This window comes from Monodelphis domestica, chromosome 6 (genome assembly GCF_027887165.1).
Source record: "Monodelphis domestica isolate mMonDom1 chromosome 6, mMonDom1.pri, whole genome shotgun sequence".
NCBI lineage: Eukaryota > Metazoa > Chordata > Mammalia > Didelphimorphia > Didelphidae > Monodelphis > Monodelphis domestica.
In genome coordinates, this window is record NC_077232.1 from 14135171 (window position 1) to 14159954 (window position 24784).

At 35.4% G+C, this 24784-nt stretch overlaps 1 protein-coding gene across 2 annotated transcripts in view; it reads left to right on the forward strand.

The window, feature by feature from the left end:
- The first annotated feature begins 242 nt into the window (after window positions 1–242).
- VN2R641 (vomeronasal 2 receptor 641) overlaps window positions 243–24784 on the forward strand; it is a 29642-nt gene continuing 5100 nt past the window's right edge. The window contains exons 1-4 of one of the 2 annotated variants that reach the window (XM_016422770.2): window positions 243–487; window positions 4484–4775; window positions 7035–7838; window positions 13090–13308. In XM_016422770.2, the coding sequence (XP_016278256.2) occupies window positions 243–487; window positions 4484–4775; window positions 7035–7838; window positions 13090–13308 (1560 nt within the window). 2 annotated transcript variants of the gene reach the window in all.

The window sequence follows — 24784 nt, forward strand, 5'->3', positions numbered from 1 at the left end:
AAGTCCCATAAATGTACCCTTTTTAGCTATCTTTTTCCTTTATCATAAACAGATGCCTGTGTCATATCTCTTATTAGGATTTTCCAAATAATAGGGGCTCTTTAAAGTAGAACAGTTTAAAAAATTATTAGAAAAGTAAAATCTTTAGAAACAGAGAATGTGTCTGTAGGTTCATGAAAAACATCCCCAATCCTTTTAGATTTCTTTACTTTTTACCACTTTATATATTTTGGAATTTGGCCATGGATTTTGGGAAACTGGGGCTATTTTTATTTAGATTATTTGTGATCCTGATTTTTCAGTTTTCCTTTTTTGAATATCAGATGGGGGAGCAACCCTGTCACCTAAAAAGACATTACAACCCTAATTATAGAAAGGCAGGACATATAGTTATAGAGGCCTTCCTTTCCCTGTTTTGGAAGGGACAACGTAAAATTAAGAAGAGAGATTTCAGCTGGTCTCCGGTCTGGTCAATGGGAAATCCAGAGTAAGTTGTAATTTCTGTTATTTTTCTTACTGGTGTAATGTCATCATTCATATTCCTGACTGACTATTCTTGTGGGAAGAATTGTGTTTTACCTGGCCTCACAGCTTTGGGTAGAGAAAAGATTTGGGCTTGAATGTTGTAAGGAAAATGGCATTCAGGAAGCTGTAAAATCATAGGCTTTTTCATTGTGTATTGTGCAGCAAGCAGACAGAAAGTATTTATACACACTATGTCGTGATATAGATACAGAGAAATGCATCACCATGGATGGAAGAAACTCATTGAGGGCAAAGATTGGGGAGGCAGAGCAGGGAGGGAATACACTCAATGTTGGGATCAAGTGGTAAAATTAGGATCTCCCAAAATACCCTCATTTGAGAAAAGGCTACTAGTCCCAAGTATAGACGGACAGATTTGTTATCAAACATATTGACGAAGAAGTGTTTGGGATCACTTATTTATCCTCTCTTTGGATGAGATTTACCAGGGCTACTCTCGGAGTCTTTTGTAATAAACTAAAACAAGCATCTATCATTAACTTGCTAAGGCACCAGAAAAGAGAACTAACTCAGAATTCCATAATGAATCTAAAGTTTTCTCCAACCTATAGCTTCAAGTCTTATCTGCCTGAAAGAGAGTTAGCAGTGGAATGGTACAAAATGTTTCTTTCCTTATATGCTTTTATGCCTTTAGGACAACTAGGTGAAAGTGACTTCTTACTGGAGCTTTATCATTATCATATAATAGCAAAGTATGAATAAAATATCAAACAAAATTGAGTTTTAAATGAGTACAAGAACCATGTATTTAGATGCCTGAAAAAATTCATCAATTGTATTGAGTTTTCACCATTTCTATACTCAGGAAATATAAACTTTTGGGCCATTCCACTCCATTGAACTATCTAACCACCATGTGCAGGTCAGGAGGAATGGATTAAGAAAAAATGACCTTGACCTCACAAATGACATCAATTAAGAACATGGAAAAGTTTGGTATATTTGAGATTATTGTTTGTGTCAATAATTCTTCTTCTGAGTTAGATTGCTTTTTGGGAACCTTTAGAAATGGAGTACATATAAAATGCCCTCACTTGTCTTTATTAATCCCAATCTATTTACTCTGATTTCTCTGTTTTTGTTTCCTCTTCCTTCTCAATGTTTTGATTTTTTCTTTAATTTTAGGTGAGAAGATAGTGATTTAATCTAATTCTAGCATCGTCATTAGGTGGTTGTCATAATGTCCTTCAAGAAAATGGCATTGTTCTGTTTTCTAGGATACATCCAACCTGAGTTGTGAGAAGTATACATCATTTCTTATTCCTCCTGAATGTAATATCTAGTCAGCAGGCGGAGTTTTGCTAAGATGTGGGCATGCACAATCTCTCAAAAATATTTTCCTTCCTCTCATTTAATTCTTTCCCTTTACATGTGATAATATATTAGGACTCCTCATATTCTTCCCTCAAAAATCTACTTCTTTTTAATCCTTTTTCTGGTTAGAATTCCTTGATAATTGTCTTCTTTTTTTGCCACAATTCCTTCATCTTGTCTTCATTCTGAACATACAACTGTAAGGATGGAGAAAGTATTTCAGCAATCTCATTAGGTTTCATTATGATAAAAGTATATCTTAACACTAATAACTGTCAAGATTTTCTTTCTTAAAATCTTCAGTTAGTTACCGACACTCTTCTGTTTATATTGGAAAAGACACCAGTGTTTTCAATCTAAATATCCCCTAAATGCAATAACTCAAGTCCCATCTTTTCTAAAGGCTTGGTGAAGTACAAGAGTATAATACATCATATTTTCAGAAGGCACAGAGCTAAAAGGCATTAATAAAAGAATGAATGTAAACTCAGGTCAATGGATAGTTTTGGAAGATATGATGATGGCAAAGGAATCAATAAGGAGAACCTTGGTTGTGTTATCTGCATTCTTTATTTTGTTTTCCAAATCAACAATACCAGAATATTCCACCTGACATGAATACAATGAGAAAAAATGTTGGAATAATTTAGTGAAAAATGAATTGTTTGGAAGGGAAGAATTTCCTGATAGTACAAAGAATGTGAGGATCTCTCTAGGATAAAATTCTAATAAGACCACTTTTGGTGGATTATGTTCTTTTCTGTTCCCAGCATTGTAGAAAATTTGACAGTAGGTTGAAGATGTTGAGACATAGTGGAAATGTGGTAAATGTCACTGTATCAGTCCACAACTGGGTATGCACTAGGAAAATAACTGATCTGGAAAGATTGTCTTAGGAGAGAGCATACTCAGTCCTGCAAGAAAGGCATTGATCTTTAATCTCAGCATTCCAGAGGTTTAGGCGCGAAATCAGGTTTTTTGTTTCACCTGAAAAAGGATATGCCTCTATCTTTTCATAATTTACATCTGGACCAATGACAATCCATTATGTCTCCATTAATATGCAGTCATCATGTACCAAAGATGGTTAATCTAGAAAACTCACTTCATTTTTGGGTGGAAGGGGTTTTGAATTAATTTCATAAATAGGGCAGCTGATTTAAATTCATAAACATATAAATTTAAGTTCTTGGAAAGTACTGACTCCTAATAATTAAAGTGATATAAATATTAAATGAATTCTTTTTAGAGATTGTATAGCCCTGAACCTTAAAAGAAAGCAGAAGACCTGATGTATCTTGGAAGGCCTATTTTTTGGTAAGAATGTTTGAATCTTCACAAAGCTTCTGGAATAATGTTTGACGACATGAGTGTTTGTGCCAATGTTATTCTTGGCTCCCGTAATAAAGGAACATCAATGTCTGATTATGGCATACAAGGCCAAATTAGTACTTATCTGTGGCAGTTTTAGAGCTTTTCCGACTCTGACTCAAAACTATTTTTCCTTTGAAGGTTTATTGCCCAATGATAATATACAAGTCATTGACATTGAGTCTAATCTGATTTACTTGCTGTCTTTCTTTCCTGAAATCTCAGGTCTTTTGTATCTTAACACAGGCTGTCTGAAAGATGCTTTCATGTCTACTCTGCCACTCAAAATACTTTTTCTTCCTTTAAAGCTGATCATGTACACTATTTAGTATAAGGATTTTACTTTGAATCTTCATGTTATCATAATTAAATTCCTGTAATTTCTTTGTAAGAATTTGTGGTATATCTGTTTTTATTGTATGTGTTTATATATGTATATAAGTTATTTTCTGTGAATCAAATATAAGAAAATACACATTAAGTTTTAATTTTTATTCTTAGATTTCTAGCTCTCTTGCTGTTTGGCACAGAAATGTATTTTGCAAACAAATATGTAAATAATACATAACAGAGAAAATCAGAGTAAGAGACATGTGACTAGACTTGTACTGTGGAATAGCATGACTTCTCAAAAAGCACCAAAAACTTCTTTAAGCATTGTCCAACTCTGACCACAGATTATTGTTGGTAACTGTTGCTTCTCCCTTTAATCAGGTACTATTAAAAACATAGTGACTATCACAAAAATTTGCAGATTGATTTTGCTATAAAATGTACTTGTGTATTGTTGTACTCTACTATGGGTGATTTCTTTTTCTTCTCTGCACCATAGCTATTCTAAATCTGTGCTTGCTTTCCAAATTCCCGAATCTCATTATTCTCCTCCTCTTCAGCTGCTCTCATTGCCTTAAAATATAATGAAAACAAGCCATTAGGTTTATTTCCTAATCCTCCCAGTCCATTGCCAACATACTCTTCCCACATTTGTCTATCCTTTCTTCATCAATTCCGGTGTGTACCGGAAGAGGTGTGTACACTCACACACTCTTAATAATTTCAATCAGCCTGTCAACTTTTCAGTTACATCTTTTTTTTTACTTCACTCATTGACTGCCCTTTAAGTATCACTCATGTTTTACAAATATTATGTGGAATATTCTGCTAACGACCCATATTTTATCAATTACGATACTTTGCCATTCCTGTGCCTTCCAAGTTGTGCCTTGTTCTGACTTTCTTCTTGTCACATTAGGTACATGCTCAAGCATTACCAACATTTTCTCACTGTCCAATTTGCTGTGGATGAGATCAACAAGGACCCCCATCTTCTGCCCAATGTAACTCTGGGATACCAGTTACTCAATAACTTCCATCAAAGCCACTTGGCTGTGGAGAGTTCTTTGATATGGTTGTCTGGGAAGGGTCCAACTATCCCTAACTATAGCTGTGACAGGCAGCACAAATCAATGGTTGCCATTGGAGGGATGTCATCTACAATGTCCATGGCTATGGCCCCCTTGTTAGATGTATATAAAGTCCCACAGGTAAGTGAGACAATACTTTTCCCCTTTTGCAACACATATTCTCTTTGTTTATAATAGCTAATACATCATATAATCCGTACTGGCACCAGAGAGCCAATCCACATTCATCAAGAAGCCCTCGGCACAGATTTGAAATCAGAAATAGAAAAAGTAGAGAAAAGTCCCTTCCATGAAGGAACTCACTCTGTTCTTTAATTGAGATTGAATTTTTTGTTTTGAGTGATGATTTTGAATCAAATTAATATCTTCCCAAATTATAGAGCTATCATCTCAGTTCACCTTGTTATATTTGAGTAAAATTCTGAAGAGTTTAAATATAAAGTTTGTTTTTTCCTCTTGCAATGGAAAATTGCCAGTGTTAGGAATATATTCCTATACATTGTGAAATTAATTTGTACATTTATCCTACATATATGAAGCACTTGTCCATCCCATCAGTGTTCTAATATTTAGTATCCAATTCTTTGTTTACAGTGATCATTACATTTCAATTGAGAATTTGTTCCGTTCTTTCATCTAGGCCTCATATGTCAAATATGTGACATATTCTTTAGACATGAATTGTTTATTCAATTGAATGTATTTCTGGGGAATAAATATCAAATGTCTGATGTGCATTTTCTAACTGGATCCTCAGTGAATATTAAGATTAATGAAAAAAAACCTCTGAGTGGTCTGGATATAGAGTCATCAGGACAATGAAGCAAAATTAAGAGTTGGTTCAATGAAAAAGCAGAATGCCATTTACTTGGTTGCCCAAAACCATCCTTCCATAGGCAATGAAGATGGGTGTTTGGATCAGGAAAGTAAGAAATGATATATTTTAGGAAATTCCCTGATGTGTCTTTGCCACAACTTACATATACAGTCATTGCTTCTTTACATTATTCATTGGTATTCTCACAGATGTCATTCTTCAAAGATCATCATGATCTATCATTCCTTTTTTCTTAGCAGTTTCCTATGAGGAGTAGTTGTAAAAATAAGCATTTATTTCAACAGCCATTATCACTGAAATTCATGAATAATTACCCAAAGTTCAATCATTACAATTACATTTACACCACAATAATTATGTATTGTCACGGGATATCCATTGTACAAACAAGTAGGAATCAAGAACATGTAATCATGAAAAATAAAAATATTCTCATTTTATATAGTTTTTATTATTCTGTTAGATCAGAAAATGGGTGCACTAATTATGTTATATTCATCAATTACTTTTGTACTTCCCTTACTCAATAGCTACTCTTTTAACTGCCTTCACGGCCTTTGGAATAAATTGTTCTCATCAGTCCATTCCGATGGAGCAGCTTTTCACTAGCTTGAGATAGACATCCTATCTGACTAAATGGTTTCAGGATACTGTTACCCGCAGTCTAGTTTAGAATGTCTGAAAAAAAGGGTTTACTGTTATGTGGTCACTTTGCATGCTAGAGCACTTAGGAGCCACACATAAGTTTTGATAGTCACCAAAGGATTATGGGATTTTCGGAGGGGGTGGGGTGGGACTAGAAACTCATAGGCTTATTGAGTCCAATTCAGGGTTGCACTATTATTCTGATATACACTCAATTGGGGACTTTTCTGCTCTTAGTGATTATTAACTCTGGGGCCTTCAATTCTTCCTTGTTATCCTGACATGAATAGACTCCTTGACTTAGAAAGCTGGATAAAGGAATATTTGATTTATAAGGTGAAAAAGTGATGAGATCAGTTAGAGAGCACATATAACTAAGCTTAACCATTAAACGTATAAGTTCATTTGAGAGACAGAGTCTGTTCTTTTTGCATCACTATGAAAGTATGTGAAGCAATGAGTTGATGTTCCAGAGAAACTGATTTTTAAAAAGATGAATGTAAGAAAAGAGGGACTAATAGGAAGAGCTGTCTACAAGTAGAATTGTGGTTTTAGAGGAAAATAATATTTCTTTTTTACAAAGTTTTAAACACAGAATAAATAATTGCTTAAGGAGACATGGAAGGAAGGATTATTTATTCAGTCCTGTTTGAGTTCTTTTCAAAATGGCTCTGTTCTAAATTCTGTGATTTGGTGACCTGAAACATAAATCCACCTACAAAATTGTCATCTCTTCAATCAATTGTAGTCATGATCTATCCAGTCAAATGAACAAGAATTTATCAATACTTTCTATGTATTTACCTTAAACAATTGCTTGAGATGAAATTTTAAAGAGAACTCAGAAATTACGTATATTTCAGCTTTCCAGTTATTTGTTCTTTGTATTTATGTAGCTCAGCTATGGCCCATTTGATCTTGTCCTGTCTGATGAGTCTCAGTATCCATATGTCTATCAGCTGGGCAGCAGGGAATCGACTCTGCACCTGGCAGCAGTCCAAGTGATGCTACATTTTGGCTGGACTTGGATGGGGCTGATTATTTCAGATGACCTGAGAGGGGCACAATTCCTCAGGGATCTGAATGAGGAGATGGCCTCGAATGGTATGTGTCTGGCTTTTACAGAAAAAGTTCCTGAAAACTTTCTAAAGGAAAATGAAGACATTAATTTCTTGTCTAGGATCCTTCAGTCCTCATCCAATGTGATATTCATCTATGGAAATACAGATGCCATTAATGAAATTTCTCATTTATTGAAGTATTATGCTTTCTCTGGGAAGATGTTGGTCACCACCTCATCCTGGGATTTTAGTACAGTAGCTAGTGATTCAAAGATGACCAATTTTCATGGTACATTAATATTTTCTCAATTCAGGAAGGGGATTCCTGGTTTCACAGATTTCCTAAGAAGTGTGCATCCCCGTGCCAACCCTGAGGACATTTTCCTAAAGACCTTCTGGGAGGTGGTCTTTGACTGTACACTTTCAGAAATAAGTCCTGTAGATATGGTTCATCGAGGATGCCATGAAAATTTTTCCTTTGCACAGGTTTCACCTCTTTATTTGGATAAAATCATAATGGAAAAGAGTTCTAATATCTACAATGGAGTTTATTTATTTGCTCGTGCTCTCCACCACATGCTTCAGACTGAAGGAAAAGATGTATCAGAACTTGCAGCAAACCCACTTCTTTCTTGGAAGGTAACATTTCTCTTGCATTGTCCTGGGTACTGTATGGAGAGGGCCAGGGTTCCACCTATGAGAGAGAAAGCAGAGAGGTAGAGAAAGATAGAGAGAGAGAGATAATAGAGATAACAAAGCAAGCACCAGATGGGAACACTTGGTCTCTAAGAGCTCCTTTTATTGTGGCAAAAAGGAAGACTTTGATAGAGAGTAAAAAGCTAAGCATTACAAGATTCTTGGGGGGTGCTGCTTTCCCACAGAATACTGTTTATAAAATGACTTCACATTAGCAAACTGAGAAAGAGTGACAGTTTATCTGTTCTGTGTAACTTAGGGAAAGGAGGGTTTGATTCTTTCATCATGATATTACAGACTTCTTGGCTCTTAAGAGTAAGGATGGACTCAGCGTTTGATGATGACCAAACTGGGGGAGGAATCCTTTCTTGTCTAAGTTACAGCCCGGAGAACAGCTGCACTATTAGCCGAGATTGTCCTTTCCAAGAGTCTCAGCAAAAGTCATAAGCATGTCCTTTCTGTCTGTTTTTCTTCAGTGGGCCTAATTTGTCCTAGGTATCTCCACTGCACCCTTGGAGTTAGTATAGTCTACTCACACCATTCTTTTTTTTTTTGTTTGTTTGTTTTCTCTATGTTTTATCTTAATAACAAATTTCTACATAAGAGTTCCAATGTTATATGATTCAGTTTGTCTCCCTTGTTTCTTCTCTCCCCACACTTGAGGTTGACAAGAAATACAATCTAGATTGTGCATGCATTATCACTCAAAGCATATTTCCATGTTATTCACTTTTCTTAGTGAATAATCTTATAAAACCGAAATCTCAAATCATATACCCAAATAAACAAGCACTCACATCATTCAATAACTAGTTATCTCTTGTTTGTGTGATATTGCAATGATCTTAAATGTCAATATGAGCTCTTGATCCTTATGAATTTCATGTCTTTTATGTAATTAAATGACATTCAGTGTACTACCATTGCTATTTTCTCAGATAATCACCAATTACAACAGTTCTGATACAATAATCTCGCTGAAAATGTTAATATTCTTCTTTATACAAATCTTTATCAATATGAGTCTATGTGTTGTTATGAGAATTCCATTAAATTAACTTCAATTTAGGGTATTTATTCTGGCCTGGATCATAATCCCACAAATAATATGATATTTATATAGAATATCTCACTGATCAATTTTTTTGTATCTTCTAACAACAAATCTCTGCTGGCAAATATATTTGATACTTGCACATGACAAACATGTATATGGCTGTATTCATGATACATTTATTTCTAAAAAGGTAGAGGAACTCATTATTGAAAATCTTATTCTATGTCTTATTCCTACTATCTGGAGTAACATGTTGCTTTGGTAGATATGCTGGGAAACTGGAGTCATAGGAATTATCTTATCTAAGTATGATTCCTAAAATAATATTATATATATGTTCATAGAAAGCCTAGGCTTTGCATGAGCATATTTAAATACAATTATGTGGTATATTTACTATGACCTAAAGTTATCAGTCACCACAGAAGAGATTGGAAGTTCAAAGGTTTTTATTCAGTAATCAGTAAGAGAAATTTGAGCTAGAAAAACATGACTTGCTTAAATAGAATCATCATGAGTCAGAGAAACTTACCAACCAACTTTGACCAGACCAGGAGGAAGAAGTTTAGCCAGGTAACAGATGATCCAGAAAAAAACACACAAACAACCAGACAGGAAATAGTACTCTATGATTAATGCCAGGAACAACAAAGATTAGAATAACCCATTTTCTATTGAAAAAAAATGAGACTGATCAAAAAGGTAATTTCAAAATACTTTGTAGCTATTAAAGTGTTTGAAAGAGAAAATGGAAGAACAGGTAAGTATTCAGCTCTGAGTGCATGTGCAAATGAGAAATGGCAATAGAAAAGGGCTGCTTAATTTTTTTTCTCAAATTCTCTTTTCCATGAGTAAATGTTTTATGATAGAATACAGAAAAATAAAACAGTATAGAGGAAGTTATTTGGTCTCAATAGGAGTCAGATTATAAAATCCTTGAATCCCTGAATTAGCAAATTGAGGTTTAGTAAATATACTGGTAAAGAATAGCCAGACCAGGTCAGGGATGAAGGTGACCCAACTGCAAGTTTTGGATTTACGGACTCCAGTTTCTAAGCTCATTTGAAGCTGTGGGTCTGTGGTCAAAAATGAGAGACAGAAGCTCCTGTCCTTTGTGTACTGACATCACTACCTCCCATCTCTTAAGTGACAAGACAGCTATGATAATTGACTGAGTGTTGCATCTGGAGTCAGAAAGATTTCACTTAAAACTAAGCCTCAGATATTTAATAACCAGGTGACTCTATCCCTTAATCTTTAAATTTAATCTATTTTTCTTGTAATCCTCAAGTACAACATAGGGATAAAATAGCACCTTTCTTCCTGGGCTGTCATGATAATAAAATTATTTCTAGCTTATGGTAGAACATGATGTCTGAAATTTAATAGATACTATGTAAATGCTTGTTTTAATAAAATGATAATTATTTTAATTATCATGTATATAATCATTACTAAATATAAAACATGATTATGAAATATAATGAAAAATACATTATATAAGGTATAATTATATAAGAACACAATAGTAATACACCTCTACTACTACAATTATGACTAAGACAATTATGATTATTGCTGCTAATCCTATACAACTATAAGTACTACTACTATTACATCTACTACTACTAATGGAGTTTGGAGAAATAGGTGGTTGGTTTCCAGTATATCACTAGCAGATATCTCCTGGTCTTTTTCCCCATAACATTTTAATACTTTAATCTATTGTCTAATTGCAACTTCATTTTAACTTTAAATTTTGACTTCAGATTACTCTCTACTTTCCACCACTTCTTCCATTCACTGTGAAGGCAAAATATATGATGACATATGTATGAAATCATGCAAAGCATGTCTGCATTAGCCTTCTCTCAAAAGAAAAAGGAAAAAAAGATAAAGTCAGGAAATTAAATTTCATTTTACAGTTGTAGTTCATCATTAATCTCTCCAGTAGTGCCTAGTATGTTTTCATTATGAATTCTTTGGAATTGTATTGGATCATGTTTTTCATCAGAAAAGTCACATCTTTCACAATAGATCATCATAGTTACCCTCTTGTTACTATGCACAATGATGTCCTGGTCCTTCTTGCTTCACTTTCTACCAGTTCATAAAAGCTTTGCCAACCAACCCCAATGTTATTTCCCTTAGCACAATACTACTCCATCACAAATATATGCCACAACTTATTCAACCATTTTCCATTTGAAGAACATTCCCTCAATTTCCAATTCTTTGTCTGCAGGGAAAGAGCAGCTGTAAAGATTTTTGTAAATGTAGGTCCTGTTCCATTTTCTTTCATATCCTTTGCACATAGTTCTAGCATTGCTATTAAGGGCTCAGTGGTTACCTGTAATTTATATCTCTTTAGGCATAGTTGCTAGTTTTTTTCTGTAAAGTGAAGGGAGAGGTTCACTACTCCACAAATAGTTTGAATTTTTATTTTTCCCTCATCTTCAGCATTTGTCATTTCTGATAAGTTTAAGTTGGTATTCCCAAGTTGTTTCAATATCTATTTATCTAATTACTAATAATAGAGCATTTTTTCCCATATGCCTGAATTAACTTCTTCTGAAAGTGGCCAGTTTGTATTTTCTGACCATTTATCATTTGCAGAATATCTTTTAATTTGATGTTTGTCTCAGTTGTAGACGACGTATGTATTTCATAAATGAAATCATAGGTGGGCATCTGGATGGTTCAATGGATTGAAAGCCAAGTCTAGAGATAGGAGATCCTGTGTTCAAATTTGTCCTCAGACATGTCTTAGCTGTGTGACCCTGGGCAAGTCACTTGACACCCATTGCCTAGCCCTTAGAAATCTCTACCTTGGAACCAATACACAGAATTGATTTTAAGTTGGAAGATAAGGGTTTAAAAAAATAATGAAGTCTTTACCAGAAGATCCTACTGTTAATTTTTTATATTACTTGGTACCCTATGGGATAATTTAATTTCCCTAATTATATCTTTTAATTAGGACTCTTTTGGTTTTTGTTTTGTCAGAGATCTTGCTAAGTACCTCTTAATTTTTCACCTCAGAAAAAAAGTATACATTCAGCTCCATTCTTTATTTTAATTCTAGATCTTTTCATCTTCAATGTTTTTCTTGCATATGATATATTGTTTGATTTTGATTTCTGATGTATTCTATTCTGATTTCATTAATGGGTGAATCCATTCTTATTTACACTCATATTCATGATTACTACCACTGCCTATTTCTCTCAATTTTATTTTCTTATTTATCCTTCCATACTTATTGTTGTCCTGTCCTCTCTTTAAAATTCTATTTTCTGTGCATTCATCATATCTTTTATTTTATCTTATTCCTTTTCCTACTCCTTCTCTGAGGTTTAATAGTTGGGTGTCCACTTTTATTTTCCTTTCTACTGGAAAAGTTATTTTTTGAGTATATCTTTTATGTAAAATAATTTCTAGTTTGTCTCCTCATTTTCTGCCAAATGAAAATCTTGGTATTATAATCATTCTTTCTGAAATCTTCTTCAATTTGTGTTACTGTTTCATTTTTTATAATCAGTCATAATGCAACAACTTCTTTCTATTTCTTTTCCACTGGAATTCTTTTTCTTTATTTTGTTTCACCAAACTATTTGGAATTGTTTAATCTTTTCATTATTTATATTCCCTTTTTCTTCTTTAACTTCAATTTCTGAAGTATGAATTCAAAAATGTCCTTTACTCCTAAGTTTACCTTATTAAATATACTATAAATCTTGGATAGGCTTTTTTCAAATTAAAAAAAGACTTCTCTTTGTTGAAAGCAATAAATCATGAATACAGATTGTACAAAATATCTTGGAATGACAGATATCAGAAATATTGTAAAGAAATTCTTGATTTGTTGGAAAGGATATGAAATTTTGAGATTTTATCATTATCTAGAACATATCTAGTACATTACTATTCTACCGTGTTTGACTTGCTTGGAAAACAAATTAGAATTAGAGTGCAGAGTGCTAGGTAAAGCTCAGTAAGAAGAATTTTACAAAAAGAGAGTGACAGCTTTTGTAATCTTCAAATACATAGCCCATTATGTGTTGATTATCAGGACTTTGGAGAGTGAATGAGCCCTTCTTTCCTCAATAAGTAACAATCTTCTCCCCTTGCCTTCAGCTCCACCATTTCCTAAAGTGTGTTAATCCTGTCACTGGAATCAAAGATGAGTTATGTGGGGATGGACCCTCCATGACTGCTGAGAAATATGATATCTTGAATTTTAGATCATTACCTGGCTCTATTAGGAAACAGGTGAAAGTTGGAGAAGTGATTCCTCATGAAAAAGAGTTAAGAATTTATGAAGAGGACATAGAATGGCCAGAAGATTTCCCTCAGGTAAGAGTCAGGTGAAAAATACTGTTGTCTCTTCATTGGACCTAAGAACTTTCCTGAAGACATTGGGATTGACTAGGATGGGGCTGAAGCATCAACTTTTCTCTTTTGCTCTCTCTAAGACAGAACCTTGATTTCTCTGATTTCCTTTTTTTTTCTTTCATTTTTTTGTTAATTTACTTTCTTTTTTTTAATGTTATTTTTTTCTTTGGTCAATTTCAAACATTATTTTTTTAAAATATATTTTATTTGATCTTTTCCAAGCATTATTCGTTAAAGACATAGATCATTTTCTTTTCCTCCCCCCCACCCCCCATAGCCGACGCGTAAGTCCACTGGGCATTAGATGTTTTCTTGATTTGAACCCATTGCTTTGTTGATAGTATTTGCATTAGAGTGTTCATTTAGAGTCTATCCTCTGTCATGTCCCATCAACCTCTGTATTCAGGCAGTTGCTTTTTCTCGGTGTTTCCATTCCAATAGTTTATCCTTTGCTAATGAATGGTGTTTTTTTCTCCTGGATCCCTGCAAGTTGTTCAGGGACATTACACCGCCACTAATGGAGAAGTCCATTACGTTCGATTATACCACAGTGTATTAGTCTCTGTGTACAATGTTCTCCTGGTTCTGCTCCTCTCGCTCTGCATCACTTCCTGGAGGTTGTTCCAGTCTCCATGGAACTTCTCAACTTTATTATTCCTTTTAGCACAATAGTACTCCATCACCAACATATACCACAGTTTGTTCAGCCATTCCCCAATTGATGGGCATCCCCTCGTTTTCCAGTTTTGGGCCACCACAAAGAGCGCAGCTATGAATATTTTTGTACAAGTCTTTGTGTCCATTATCTCTTTGGGGTACAGACCCAGCAGTGCTATGGCTGGGTCAAAGGGTAGATATTCTTTTGTTGCCCTTTGGACAAAGTTCCAAATTGTCCTCCAGAATGGTTGGATCAATTCACAACTCCACCAGCAATGAATTAATGTCCCTACTTTGCCACATCCCCTCCAGTATTCATTACTTTCCTTTGCTGTTATGTTAGCCAATCTGCTAGGTGTGAGGTGATACCTCAGAGTTGTTTTGATTTGCATCTCTCTGATTATAAGAGATGTAGAACACTTCTTCATGTGCTTGTTAATAATTTTGATTTCTTTATCTGAGAACTGCCTATCCATTTCCCTTGCCCATTTATCAATTGGAGAATGGCTTGATTTTTTGTACAATTGATTTAGCTCATTATAAATATGAGTAATTAAACCTTTGTCAGAGGTTTCTATGAAGATTTTTTTCCCAATTTGTTGTTTCCCTTCTGATTTTAGTTATATTGGTTTTGTTTGTACAAAAGCTTTTTAGTTTGATGTAGTCAAAATTATTTATTTTACATTTTGTGATTCTTTCTATATCTTGCTTGGTTTTAAAGCCTTTCCCCTCCCAAAGGTCTGACATGTATACTATTCTGTGTTTACCCAATTTACTTATGGTTTCCTTCTTTATGTTTAAGTCACTCACCGATTTTGAATTTATCTTGGTGTAGGGTGTGAGGTGTTGATCTATTCCTAGTCTCTCCCACACTGTCTTCCAATTTTCCCAGCAGTTTTTATCGAATAGTGGATTTTTGTCCCAAAAGCTGGGATCTTTGGGTTTATCGTATACTGTCTTGCTGAGGTCGCTTTCCCCCAGTCTATTCCACTGATCTTCCTTTCTGTTTCTTAGCCAGTACCAAATTGTTTTGATGACTGCTGCTTTGTAATATAGCTTTAGGTCAGGGACTGCAAGGCCCCCATCATATGTGTTTTTTTTTTCATTATTTCCCTGGATATCCTTGATCTTTTGTTCATCCAAATGAACTTTGTTATGTTTTTTTCTAAATCAGTGAAGAAGTATTTTGGTAGTTCAATGGGTATGGCACTAAATAGATAAATAAGTTTGGGTAGGATGGTCATTTTTATTATATTGGCTCGTCCTATCCATGAGCAGTTAATGTTTTTCCATTTGTTCAAGTCTAGTTTTAGTTGTGTGGCGAGTGTTTTGTAGTTGTGTTCATATAGTTCCTGTGTTTGTCTTGGGAGATAGATTCCTAGGTATTTTATTTTGTCTAAGGTGATTTTGAATGGGATTTCTCTTTCTAGTTCTTGCTGCTGAGCTGTGTTGGAGATATATAGAAAAGCTGATGATTTATGTGGGTTTATTTTGTATCCTGCAACTTTGCTAAAGTTGTTGATTATTTCAATTAGCTTTTTGGTTGAATCTCTAGGATTCTTTAAGTAGACCATCATGTCATCCGCAAAGAGTGATAACTTGGTCTCCTCCTTGCCTATTTTGATGCCTTCAATTCCTTTATCTTCTCTAATTGCTACTGCTAGTGTTTCTAGTACAATGTCAAATAGTAGAGGTGATAATGGGCATCCTTGTTTCACTCTTGATCTTATTGGGAATGCATCTAGTTTATCCCCATTGCAGATGATATTAGCTGTTGGTTTTAGATATATACTGTTTATTATTTTTAGGAATGACCCTTCTATTCCTATGCTTTCTAGTGTTTTTAATAGGAATGGGTATTGTATTTTATCAAAGGCTTTTTCTGCATCTATTGAGATAATCATGTGGTTCTTGCTGGTTTGCTTGTTGATGTGGTCAATTATGTGGATGGTTTTCCTAATGTTGAACCAGCCCTGCATCCCTGGTATGAATCCTACTTGATCATGGTGAATGATCCTTCTGATCACTTGCTGGAGTCTTTTTGCTAGTATCATATTTAAGATTTTTGCATCTATATTCATTAGGGAGATTGGCCTATAGTTTTCTTTCTCTGTTTTTGACCTGCCTGGTTTTGGAATCAGTACCATGTTTGTGTCGTAAAAGGAGTTTGGTAGAACTCCCTCTTTGCTTATTATGTCAAATAGTTTGTATAGTATTGGGATTAACTGTTCTCTGAATGTTTGATAGAATTCACAGGTGAATCCATCAGGCCCTGGGGATTTTTTCTTAGGAAGTTCTTTGATGGCTTGTTGGATTTCAATTTCTGATATGGGATTATTTAAGAATTCTATTTCCTCTTCTGTTAGTCTAGGCAGTTTGTATTTTTGTATATATTCATCCATTTCTCCTAAATTGGTGTATTTATTGCCATATAATTGGGCAAATTAATTTCTAATGATTGCCTTAATTTCCTCCTCATTGGAGGTGCTGTTCCCCTTTTCATCTTTAATGCTGTGAATTTGCTTTTCTTCCTTCCTTTTTTAAATTAGATTGACCAGTACTTTGTCTATTTTGTTTGTTTTTTCAAAGTACCAGCTTCTTGTCTTATTTATTAAATCAATAGTTCTATCACTTTCGATTTTATTAATTTCTCCCTTAATTTTTAGGATTTCTAGTTTGTTTTTCTGCTGGGGGGTTTTAATTTGATCGTTTTCGAGTTTTTTCAATTGCATTTCCAATTGATTGATCTCTGCTCTCCCTTGTTTGTTAATATAAGCTTTCAGGGATATGAATTTGCCTCTGATTACTGCTTTGGCTGCATCCCAAAAGGTTTGAAAGGATGTTTTGCCATTGTCATTTTCCTTGATGAAATTATTAATTGTTTCTATGATTTCTTCTTTAACTAAACGGTTTTGGAGTATCATATTGTTTAATTTCCAATTGGTTTTAGATTTGGTTTTCCATGTACCATTACTAATCATTATTTTTATTGCCTTGTGATCTGAGAAGGCTGCATTCATTATTTCTGCTTTTTTGCATTTGTGTGCTATGTTTCTGTGACCTAGTGTATGGTCAATTTTTGTGAATGTGCCATGTGGTGCTGAGAAGAAGGTGTATTCCTTTTTATCCCTATTTATTTTTCTCCATATGTCTATTAATTCTAATTTTTCTAAGATTTCATTCAATTCTTTTACCTCTTTCTTATTTATTTTTTTATTTGATTTATCTAAATTTGATAATGGTTGGTTTAAGTCTCCCACTAGTATGGTTTTACTGTCTATTTCTTCCTTCAGTTCTCCTAGTTTCTCCATTAGAAATTTGGGTGCTATATTATTTGGTGCATACATGTTGATTAATGATATTTCCTCGTGTTTAGAGTCCCTTTTAACAAAATATAATTACCTTCCCTATCCCTTTTGATCAGGTCTATTTTTGCATTGGCTTTATCAGATATCATGATTACCACTCCTGCCTTCTTTCTATCAGTTGAGGCCCAGAAGGTCTTACTCCATCCTTTAATTCTGACCTTGTGGGTGTCAACCCGCCTCATGTGTGTTTCTTGAAGACAACATATGGTAGGGTTTTGGATTCTAATCCATTCTGCTATTCATCTACGTTTTATGGGTGAGTTCATCCCATTCACGTCCAAAGTTATGATTGTCATTTGTGGACTCCCGGGCATTTTGATTGCCTTCCCTAATTCTAACTTTTTCTTCTTCGGCTCTACCTTTTAGTCCAGTGATTTACTTTGAATCAGTCCCCCTTGTCCCCTCCCTTGATATTTCCCTTTTTAGTCCCTCCCTTTTTCTTCCCTCCCCCTCCCCCCTCTCTTTCCCTCCCTTTTTGTTCTCCCTCTCCCCCTCCCCCCCTTGGTTTTCCCTTCTCCTTACCCTTGTTGGGTAAGATAGAATTCAAGATCCCAATGGATCTGGATGTTTTCCCCTCTCAGAGTTGATTTCCCTGAGATTGAGGTTTAAGTAAACCCCCCCCCCCTCTACCTCTCCTTCTTATAGGAGTTTTCTTCCCCTCCCCTTCCCATGTGAATCTTTGTGTGAGAACCATTATTCTATTTGGTCTTTCTTTACCCCCTATTTATACATTACATTTTCCCCACATGTTAGTATACATAGATTGATATAAATGTAGTCCTTATAGAAGAGAGTTTGAGTAAAAGAAGAAGATAACATTTTTCCCCTTTCCTTAATATTTACCTTTTCAGGTATTCCTTGCTCTTTGATTTTCGGTATCAAACTTTCCACAGAGCTCTGGTCTTTTCTTTGCAAAAAGTTGGAAGTCTTCTATTTTGTTGAATGCCCATACTTTCCCTTGGAAGTATATAGTCAGTTTTGCTGGGTAGCTGATTCTTGGTTGGAGACCCAGCTCTCTTGCCTTTCTGAAGATCATGTTCCATGCCTTACGATCAATTCAGAGTAGAACTTGCAAGGTCTTGTGTGACCCTGATTGGCATTCCTTTATATCTAAATTGTCTTTTTCTGGCTTCCTGTAGGATTTTTTCTTTTGTTTGATAGCTTTGGAATTTGGCAATTACATTCCTGGGAGTTGTCTTTTGGGGGTTTAGTGTAGAAGGTGTTCTGTGAGCTCTGTCAGTGGCTGTATTGCCCCCTTGTTCTAGAATCTCTGGGCAATTTTCTTTGATTATATCTTGTATCACCATGTCTAGTTTGGTGTTTATTTCTGGCTTTTCTGGGAGTCTAATTATTCTTAAATTTTCTCTTCTCCCTCTATTTTCCAGATCTATCACCTTGTCTGTGAGATATTTTATGTTCTCTTCTAATTTCTTGGTGTTTTGGCTTTGCTTTATTAGTTCTTGCTTTAAAGCCTGGTTTTCTTTTACAGTTTGGTCAAACTGGTTTTGTAGATGCGTGAATTTCTTTTGCATTATTTCCCACTTTTCTTCCCAGAGGGCTTCCATCTTTTTGGTCATTTCTGATTCAAATTCTTCATGGGTTTGTGGAGAGTTTCTATTTCCTTTGGAAGATTTTGGAGAATTTTCTTGTATATCTTCTTCTATCTGCTCTGTATTTTGTATTTTGGCTCCATAGAATGTGTCCAATGTCGCCCCTTTCTTCTTATTTTTCTTGGTATTTTGGGGCTTCTGTGCTTCTGTGGAGTTTGCCATCTCTGAATGTGGAGGATTAGCTTTTCTTATCTCTGTCTGGTGTTCAGAGGCTTTAGTCCTGGGCAGATGTTGGTTCTATGAGCTTTCCCTGGGTTAAACTGAATATGCCTCACTGGAACTGGAATGGAAGTGTTGGACCACGAGGCCACAGTCTCCCCCCGGCTCGCTTTCCGGAAGTTGCCTTCAGAATCGCTGGCCGTGAGGCTGTTTCGTAGGCCTGCGGGGGGGTGGGATGGGCTGCAGCTTCCCCAAGCTGGACTTTCACTGAGACTTGGATAGCAGGATCCAGCCCGTGAGGCTGTCTTGCCCGCCCTGAGGGTTGCTGTTCTTTCGACCAGCTCTCTGCAGCGGGAGCCCCAGGCAGTAACTTTCACTGGGACTAGGGTAGAAGGCCCTGAGGGTTGTTGTTCCGAGGACCCTGCTCTCTGAGCCTGGCCAGGCTGCGGCTTCCGGGAGCCTTGGACTCTGCGCTCCTACCCCTGAGGTCCAAGTGATCTCGGGTTCTGGCTTTTGAGGGGAGCCGTACCTTTTGAACCGGGTCCAGGTCCAGGAGGAGGGTTCCCAGGGTCTGTGCTGTTGATCGTTTTGAATTTCGGCGCCTTAGGAGCTTATAGTTTGAGATCGGTCGGGAAGGGTTTTCCGGAGATCTGAACTTTAGCTTTCTCTAAGCCGCCATCTTAACCGGAAGTCTACCTCAAACATTATTCATTAGATACAAAAGTCATTTTCTTTTCTCGCCTCCCCTCTTGCCCACTTCCCCCATAGCCAATGCATATTTCCACAGGGTATTACATGTGCCCTTGATCCAAACCCATTTCCATGTTGTTGGTATTTGCACTAGGATGTTCATTCTGTGTACACATCCACAATCATATCCCCTTGACCCCTGTAGTCAAGCAGTTGCCCTTCCTCTGCATTTTTACTCCCACAGTTTGTCCTCTGCTTGTGGATATTGTTTTTTCTTATAGATCCCTGCAGATTGTTCAGGGACATTGCATTGACACTAGCAGATAAGTCCATTATGCTCTATTGTACCACAGTGTATCAATCTCTGTGTATAATGTTCTCCTGGTTCTGCTCCTCTTACTCTGCATCAATTCCTGGAGGTTGTTCTAGTCCCCATGGAATTCCCCCACTTTATTATTCCTTTTAGAACAATAGTACTCCATGACCAACATATACCACAATTGGTTCAGCCATTCCCCATTTGAAGGGCATCCCCTCGTTTTCCAATTTTTGCCACCACAAAGAGCACAGCTATGAATATTCTCGTACAACCCTTTTTTCTTATTATCTCTTTGGGGACAAACCCAGAAGAGCTATGGCTGAATCAATGGGCAACCAGTCTTCTAGTGCCCTTTGGGCATAGTTCCAAATTGTCCTCCAGAATGGTTGGATCAATTCACAACTCCACCAGCAATGAATTAATGTCCCCACTTTGCCACATCCCCTCCAGCATTGATTATTTTTTATTGCTGACATGTTAGCCAATCTGCTAGGTGTGAGAAGGTACCTCAGAGTTGTTTTGATTTTCATCTCTCTGATTATCAGTGATTTGGAACACTTTTTCATGTGCTTTTTAATGGATTTGACTTATTTGACTGAAAATTGCCTGTTTATGTCCCTTGCCTATTTATCAAATGGGGAATGACTTGGTTTTTTTGTACAATTGATTTAGCTGTTTTTAAATTTGAATACTTAAACCTTTATTAGAGGCTTTTTTAAATGAAGATTGTTACCCACTTTGTTGCTTCCCTACTGATTTTAGTTCCATTGGTTTTGTTGGTACAGAAACTTTTTAATTTGATGTAGTCAAAATTGTTTATTTTACATTTTGTTACTCTTTCTAAGTCTTGCTGGGTTTTAACATCTTTCCCTTCCCAAAGGTCTGACATGTATAGTATTCTGTGTTCACATTATTTACTTATTATTTCCTTCTTTATGTTCAAGTCGTTCGCCCATTCTGAGTTAATATTGGTGTAGCATGTCAGATCTAAACCTAATCTCTCCCACACTGTCTTCCAATTTTCCCAGCAGTTTTCATCAAATATTGTATTTTTGTCCGAAAAGCTGGGGTCTTTGGGTGTGTCATAGACTGTCTTGCTGAGGTCACTTACTCCAAGTCTATTCCACTGATCCTCCTTTCTGTCTCTTAGCCAGTACCATATTGTTTTGATGACCACTGCTTTATGGTATTGTTTGACATCTGGCACTGCAAGGCTACCCTCTTTTGTATTTTTTTCATTATATCCCTGGGTATCCTTGATATTCCATTCTTCCAAATTGTAAGACTCCTCCTCATGTTTGTCCAATCCTGTGAGATCCTACATGGGGTAACGAAAAATGAAGAGTAACAAAAGAAAAGATGGACACTATATGAAAGAGAGCAATAGTGCCAAATTTATTTGCTTCACACAGAACTTTTATAGGCAAAGACTACTTAGACAAAACCCACAGGAATTTATGACTTTATATTCTAGAAACCCTAACCTTGGTCCAGGGATAGGCAGGTGTTCAAAGATTAATCCACATCTTCATCTAATACAAATCCAAACAAGGGGAAGAGGGGTAGACAAAGGGAAGAGGCCCCCACCTTATCACAATTTTCTTTTCATAAATGTTATCCTGCTTCCTTCATGTTTACTGTTCCATCCTTGGTCCCAGGATGGGTAAAGGTTAATCCACATCTTTGTCTGAAGCAAAGACAAACAAGGGAAAGAGGAGGTTCCACCTCAACTACACAAATGACCTTTTTTATGATTCATTCTAATTCTGTAAAAAAGTTTTTTGCAAGTTCAATGGGTATGACAATAAATAGATAGATAATTTTGGGTAGAATGGTCATTTTTATTATATTAGCTCAACATACCTATGAGCAGTTAATGTTTTTCTAATTGCTCAAATCTACTTTTAGTTGTGTGGAAAATGTTTTGTAGTTGTCTTCATATAGTTTCTGGGTTTCTCTCGTCAGAGAGATTCCTAAGTATTATATATTGTCTATGGTGATTTTGAATGGAATTTATCTTTCTAATTCCTGCTGCTGAGATGTGTTCAAGATACATAGAAATGCTGATGATTTATGTGGGTTTATTTTTTATCCTGCAACTTTCTAAAGTTGTTGATTATTTCCACTATCTTTTTAGTTGATTCTCTAGGATTCTTTAAGTAGAGCAGCATGTCTTCCACGAAGAGTGATAACTTGGTCTCCTCATTGCCAATTTTAATACCCTCAATTTCTTTTTCTTCTCTAATTGCTATTGCTAGAGTTTCTAGTACAATGTTGTATAATAAAAGAGATAATGGGCATCCTTGTTACACTCCTGGTCTTATTGGGAATGCATCAAGTTTATTCCCATTGAAGATGATATTAGCTGATGGTTTTAGATAAATACTGTTTATTATTTTTAGGAAAGACCCTTCTCTTCCTGTACTTTCTAGTGTTTTAAATAGAATGGGTGTTGTATTTCATCAAGTGCGTTTTCTGCATCTATTGAGATAATCATGTGATTTTTGTTGGTTTGCTTATTGATATGGTCAATCATGTTGATGGTTTTCCTGATATTGAACCATCCTTGCATTCCTGCTATAAATCCCACCTGATCATAGTGAATAACCATCGTGATGACTTGCTGGAGTCTTTTTGCTATTATCCTGATTAAGATTTTTGCATCTATTTTCATTAAGCAGATTGGTCTATAGTTTTCATTCTCCATTTTGGGCCTGCCTGTCTTTGGGATCAGTACCATATTTGTGTCCTAAAATGAATTTAGTAGAACTCCATCTTTGATTATTATGTCAAATAGTTTGTATAGTATTGGGATTAGCTATTCTTTGAATGTTTGATAGAATTCACTTGAGAATCCATCAGGACCTGGTACTTTTTTTCTTGGGAAGTTCTTTGATTGCCTGATCGATTTCTTTTTCTTATATGGGTTTATTTAAGAATTGTATTTCTTTTTTATGTTAACATAGGCAATTTATATTTTTGTAAATATTCATCCATGTCATCTAGATTGACATATTTATTGCCACATAATTGGGCAAAATAGTTTTTAATGATTGCCTTAATTTCCTCATCATTGGAGGTGAGTTCTCCCTTTCCATCCCTGATTTTGTTAATTTGATTTTCTTCTATCCTCTTTTTATTAGGTTGACCAATATTTTGTCTATTTTGTTTTTTTTTTTCAAAATACCAGCTTCTAGTCCTATTTATTAGTTCAATAGTTCTATCACTTTTGATTTTATTAATTTCTCCCTTAATTTTTAGGATCTCTAATTTGTTTTTTTTCTGGGGGGTTTTAATTTGTTTGATTTCAAATTTCAATTTTTTTTATTTGCATGCCCAATTAAATGACCTCTACCCTCCATAATTTGTTAATATATGAACTCAAGGATATACATTTTCCCCTGTGTACTGCTTTGGCTTTATCCCATAGAGTTTGAAAAGTCTCATACTTGTCATTTTCTTTAATGAAATTACTGATTGTTTCTATGATTTTTTTTCTCTGACTAGTAAATTTTGGAGAATCATATTATTTAATTTCCAATTAATTTTTGATTTTGCTCTCCATGTACCCTTGCTAACCATTATTTCTATTGCTTTTCTGAAGTTGTATGCCAAGATTTTATGCCCTAGTATATGTTCAATCTTTGTGAATGTGCAATGTGCTGCTGAAAAGGTGTATTCCTTTTTGCCCCTATTTATTTTTCTCCATATATCTACTAACTCTAATTTTTCTAAGATTTCATTCACCTCTTTTATCTCTTTCATATTCATTTTTTGATTTGATTTATCTAAATTTCATAGTGGAAGGTTCAGGTCTCCCACTAGTATATTTTTATTATCTATTTCCTCCTTCACTTCTATGAGTTTCTCTATTAGAAATCTGGGTGCTATTCCATTTGGTGCATACATGTTGATTAGTGATATTTCCTAATTATCTATACTCCATTTTATCAGGATATATTTACCTTCTATATCCCTTTTAATCAGGTCTATTTTTACTTTGGCTTGGTCAGATATAATTATTGCAACTCTTACCTTCTTTCTGTCAGCTGAGGCCCAATAGGTCTTTCTCCAATCTTTAATTCTGACCTTGTGAGTCTCATGTGTGTTTCTTGTAGACAACATATGGTAAGATTCTGGGTTCTAATCCTCTGTCTTATTCATCTTCATTTTATGGGCGAGTTCATCCAACTAATGTTGAAAGATATAATAGTCACTTTTTAATTCCCCAGCATTTTGATGTCCTTGTTGGTGTGTGCTGGGGAGGGTAAGTGACTCGCATTTAGAGTGCCGCCATGCTTACCTGGAATTCTTCTGATTTCCTTTTCTCAATATGCTTTTCAAAATCTTTCCAATTAATTCATATAATGATCTGAATTCAACATATGATGAAAATCTTGAAATACCTTAGACCAAGTGGGCAAGCTTAAATGAGAAGGGAAGGAGGAGTGTGGAAAATATTTACCCTCAAAAGAGACTTGTAACACCAAAGGTTAGCTGAGAAAGGAAATTCCGCAACCACAGATATATTTTATCATGAATTTGTCTTCCAAGAATGTTCATGACTGCTTTTAGAGGCTCTTAATGACAATGTTCTTGCATAATGGGAAGAGTGTCAGGAGTCAGGGATACTC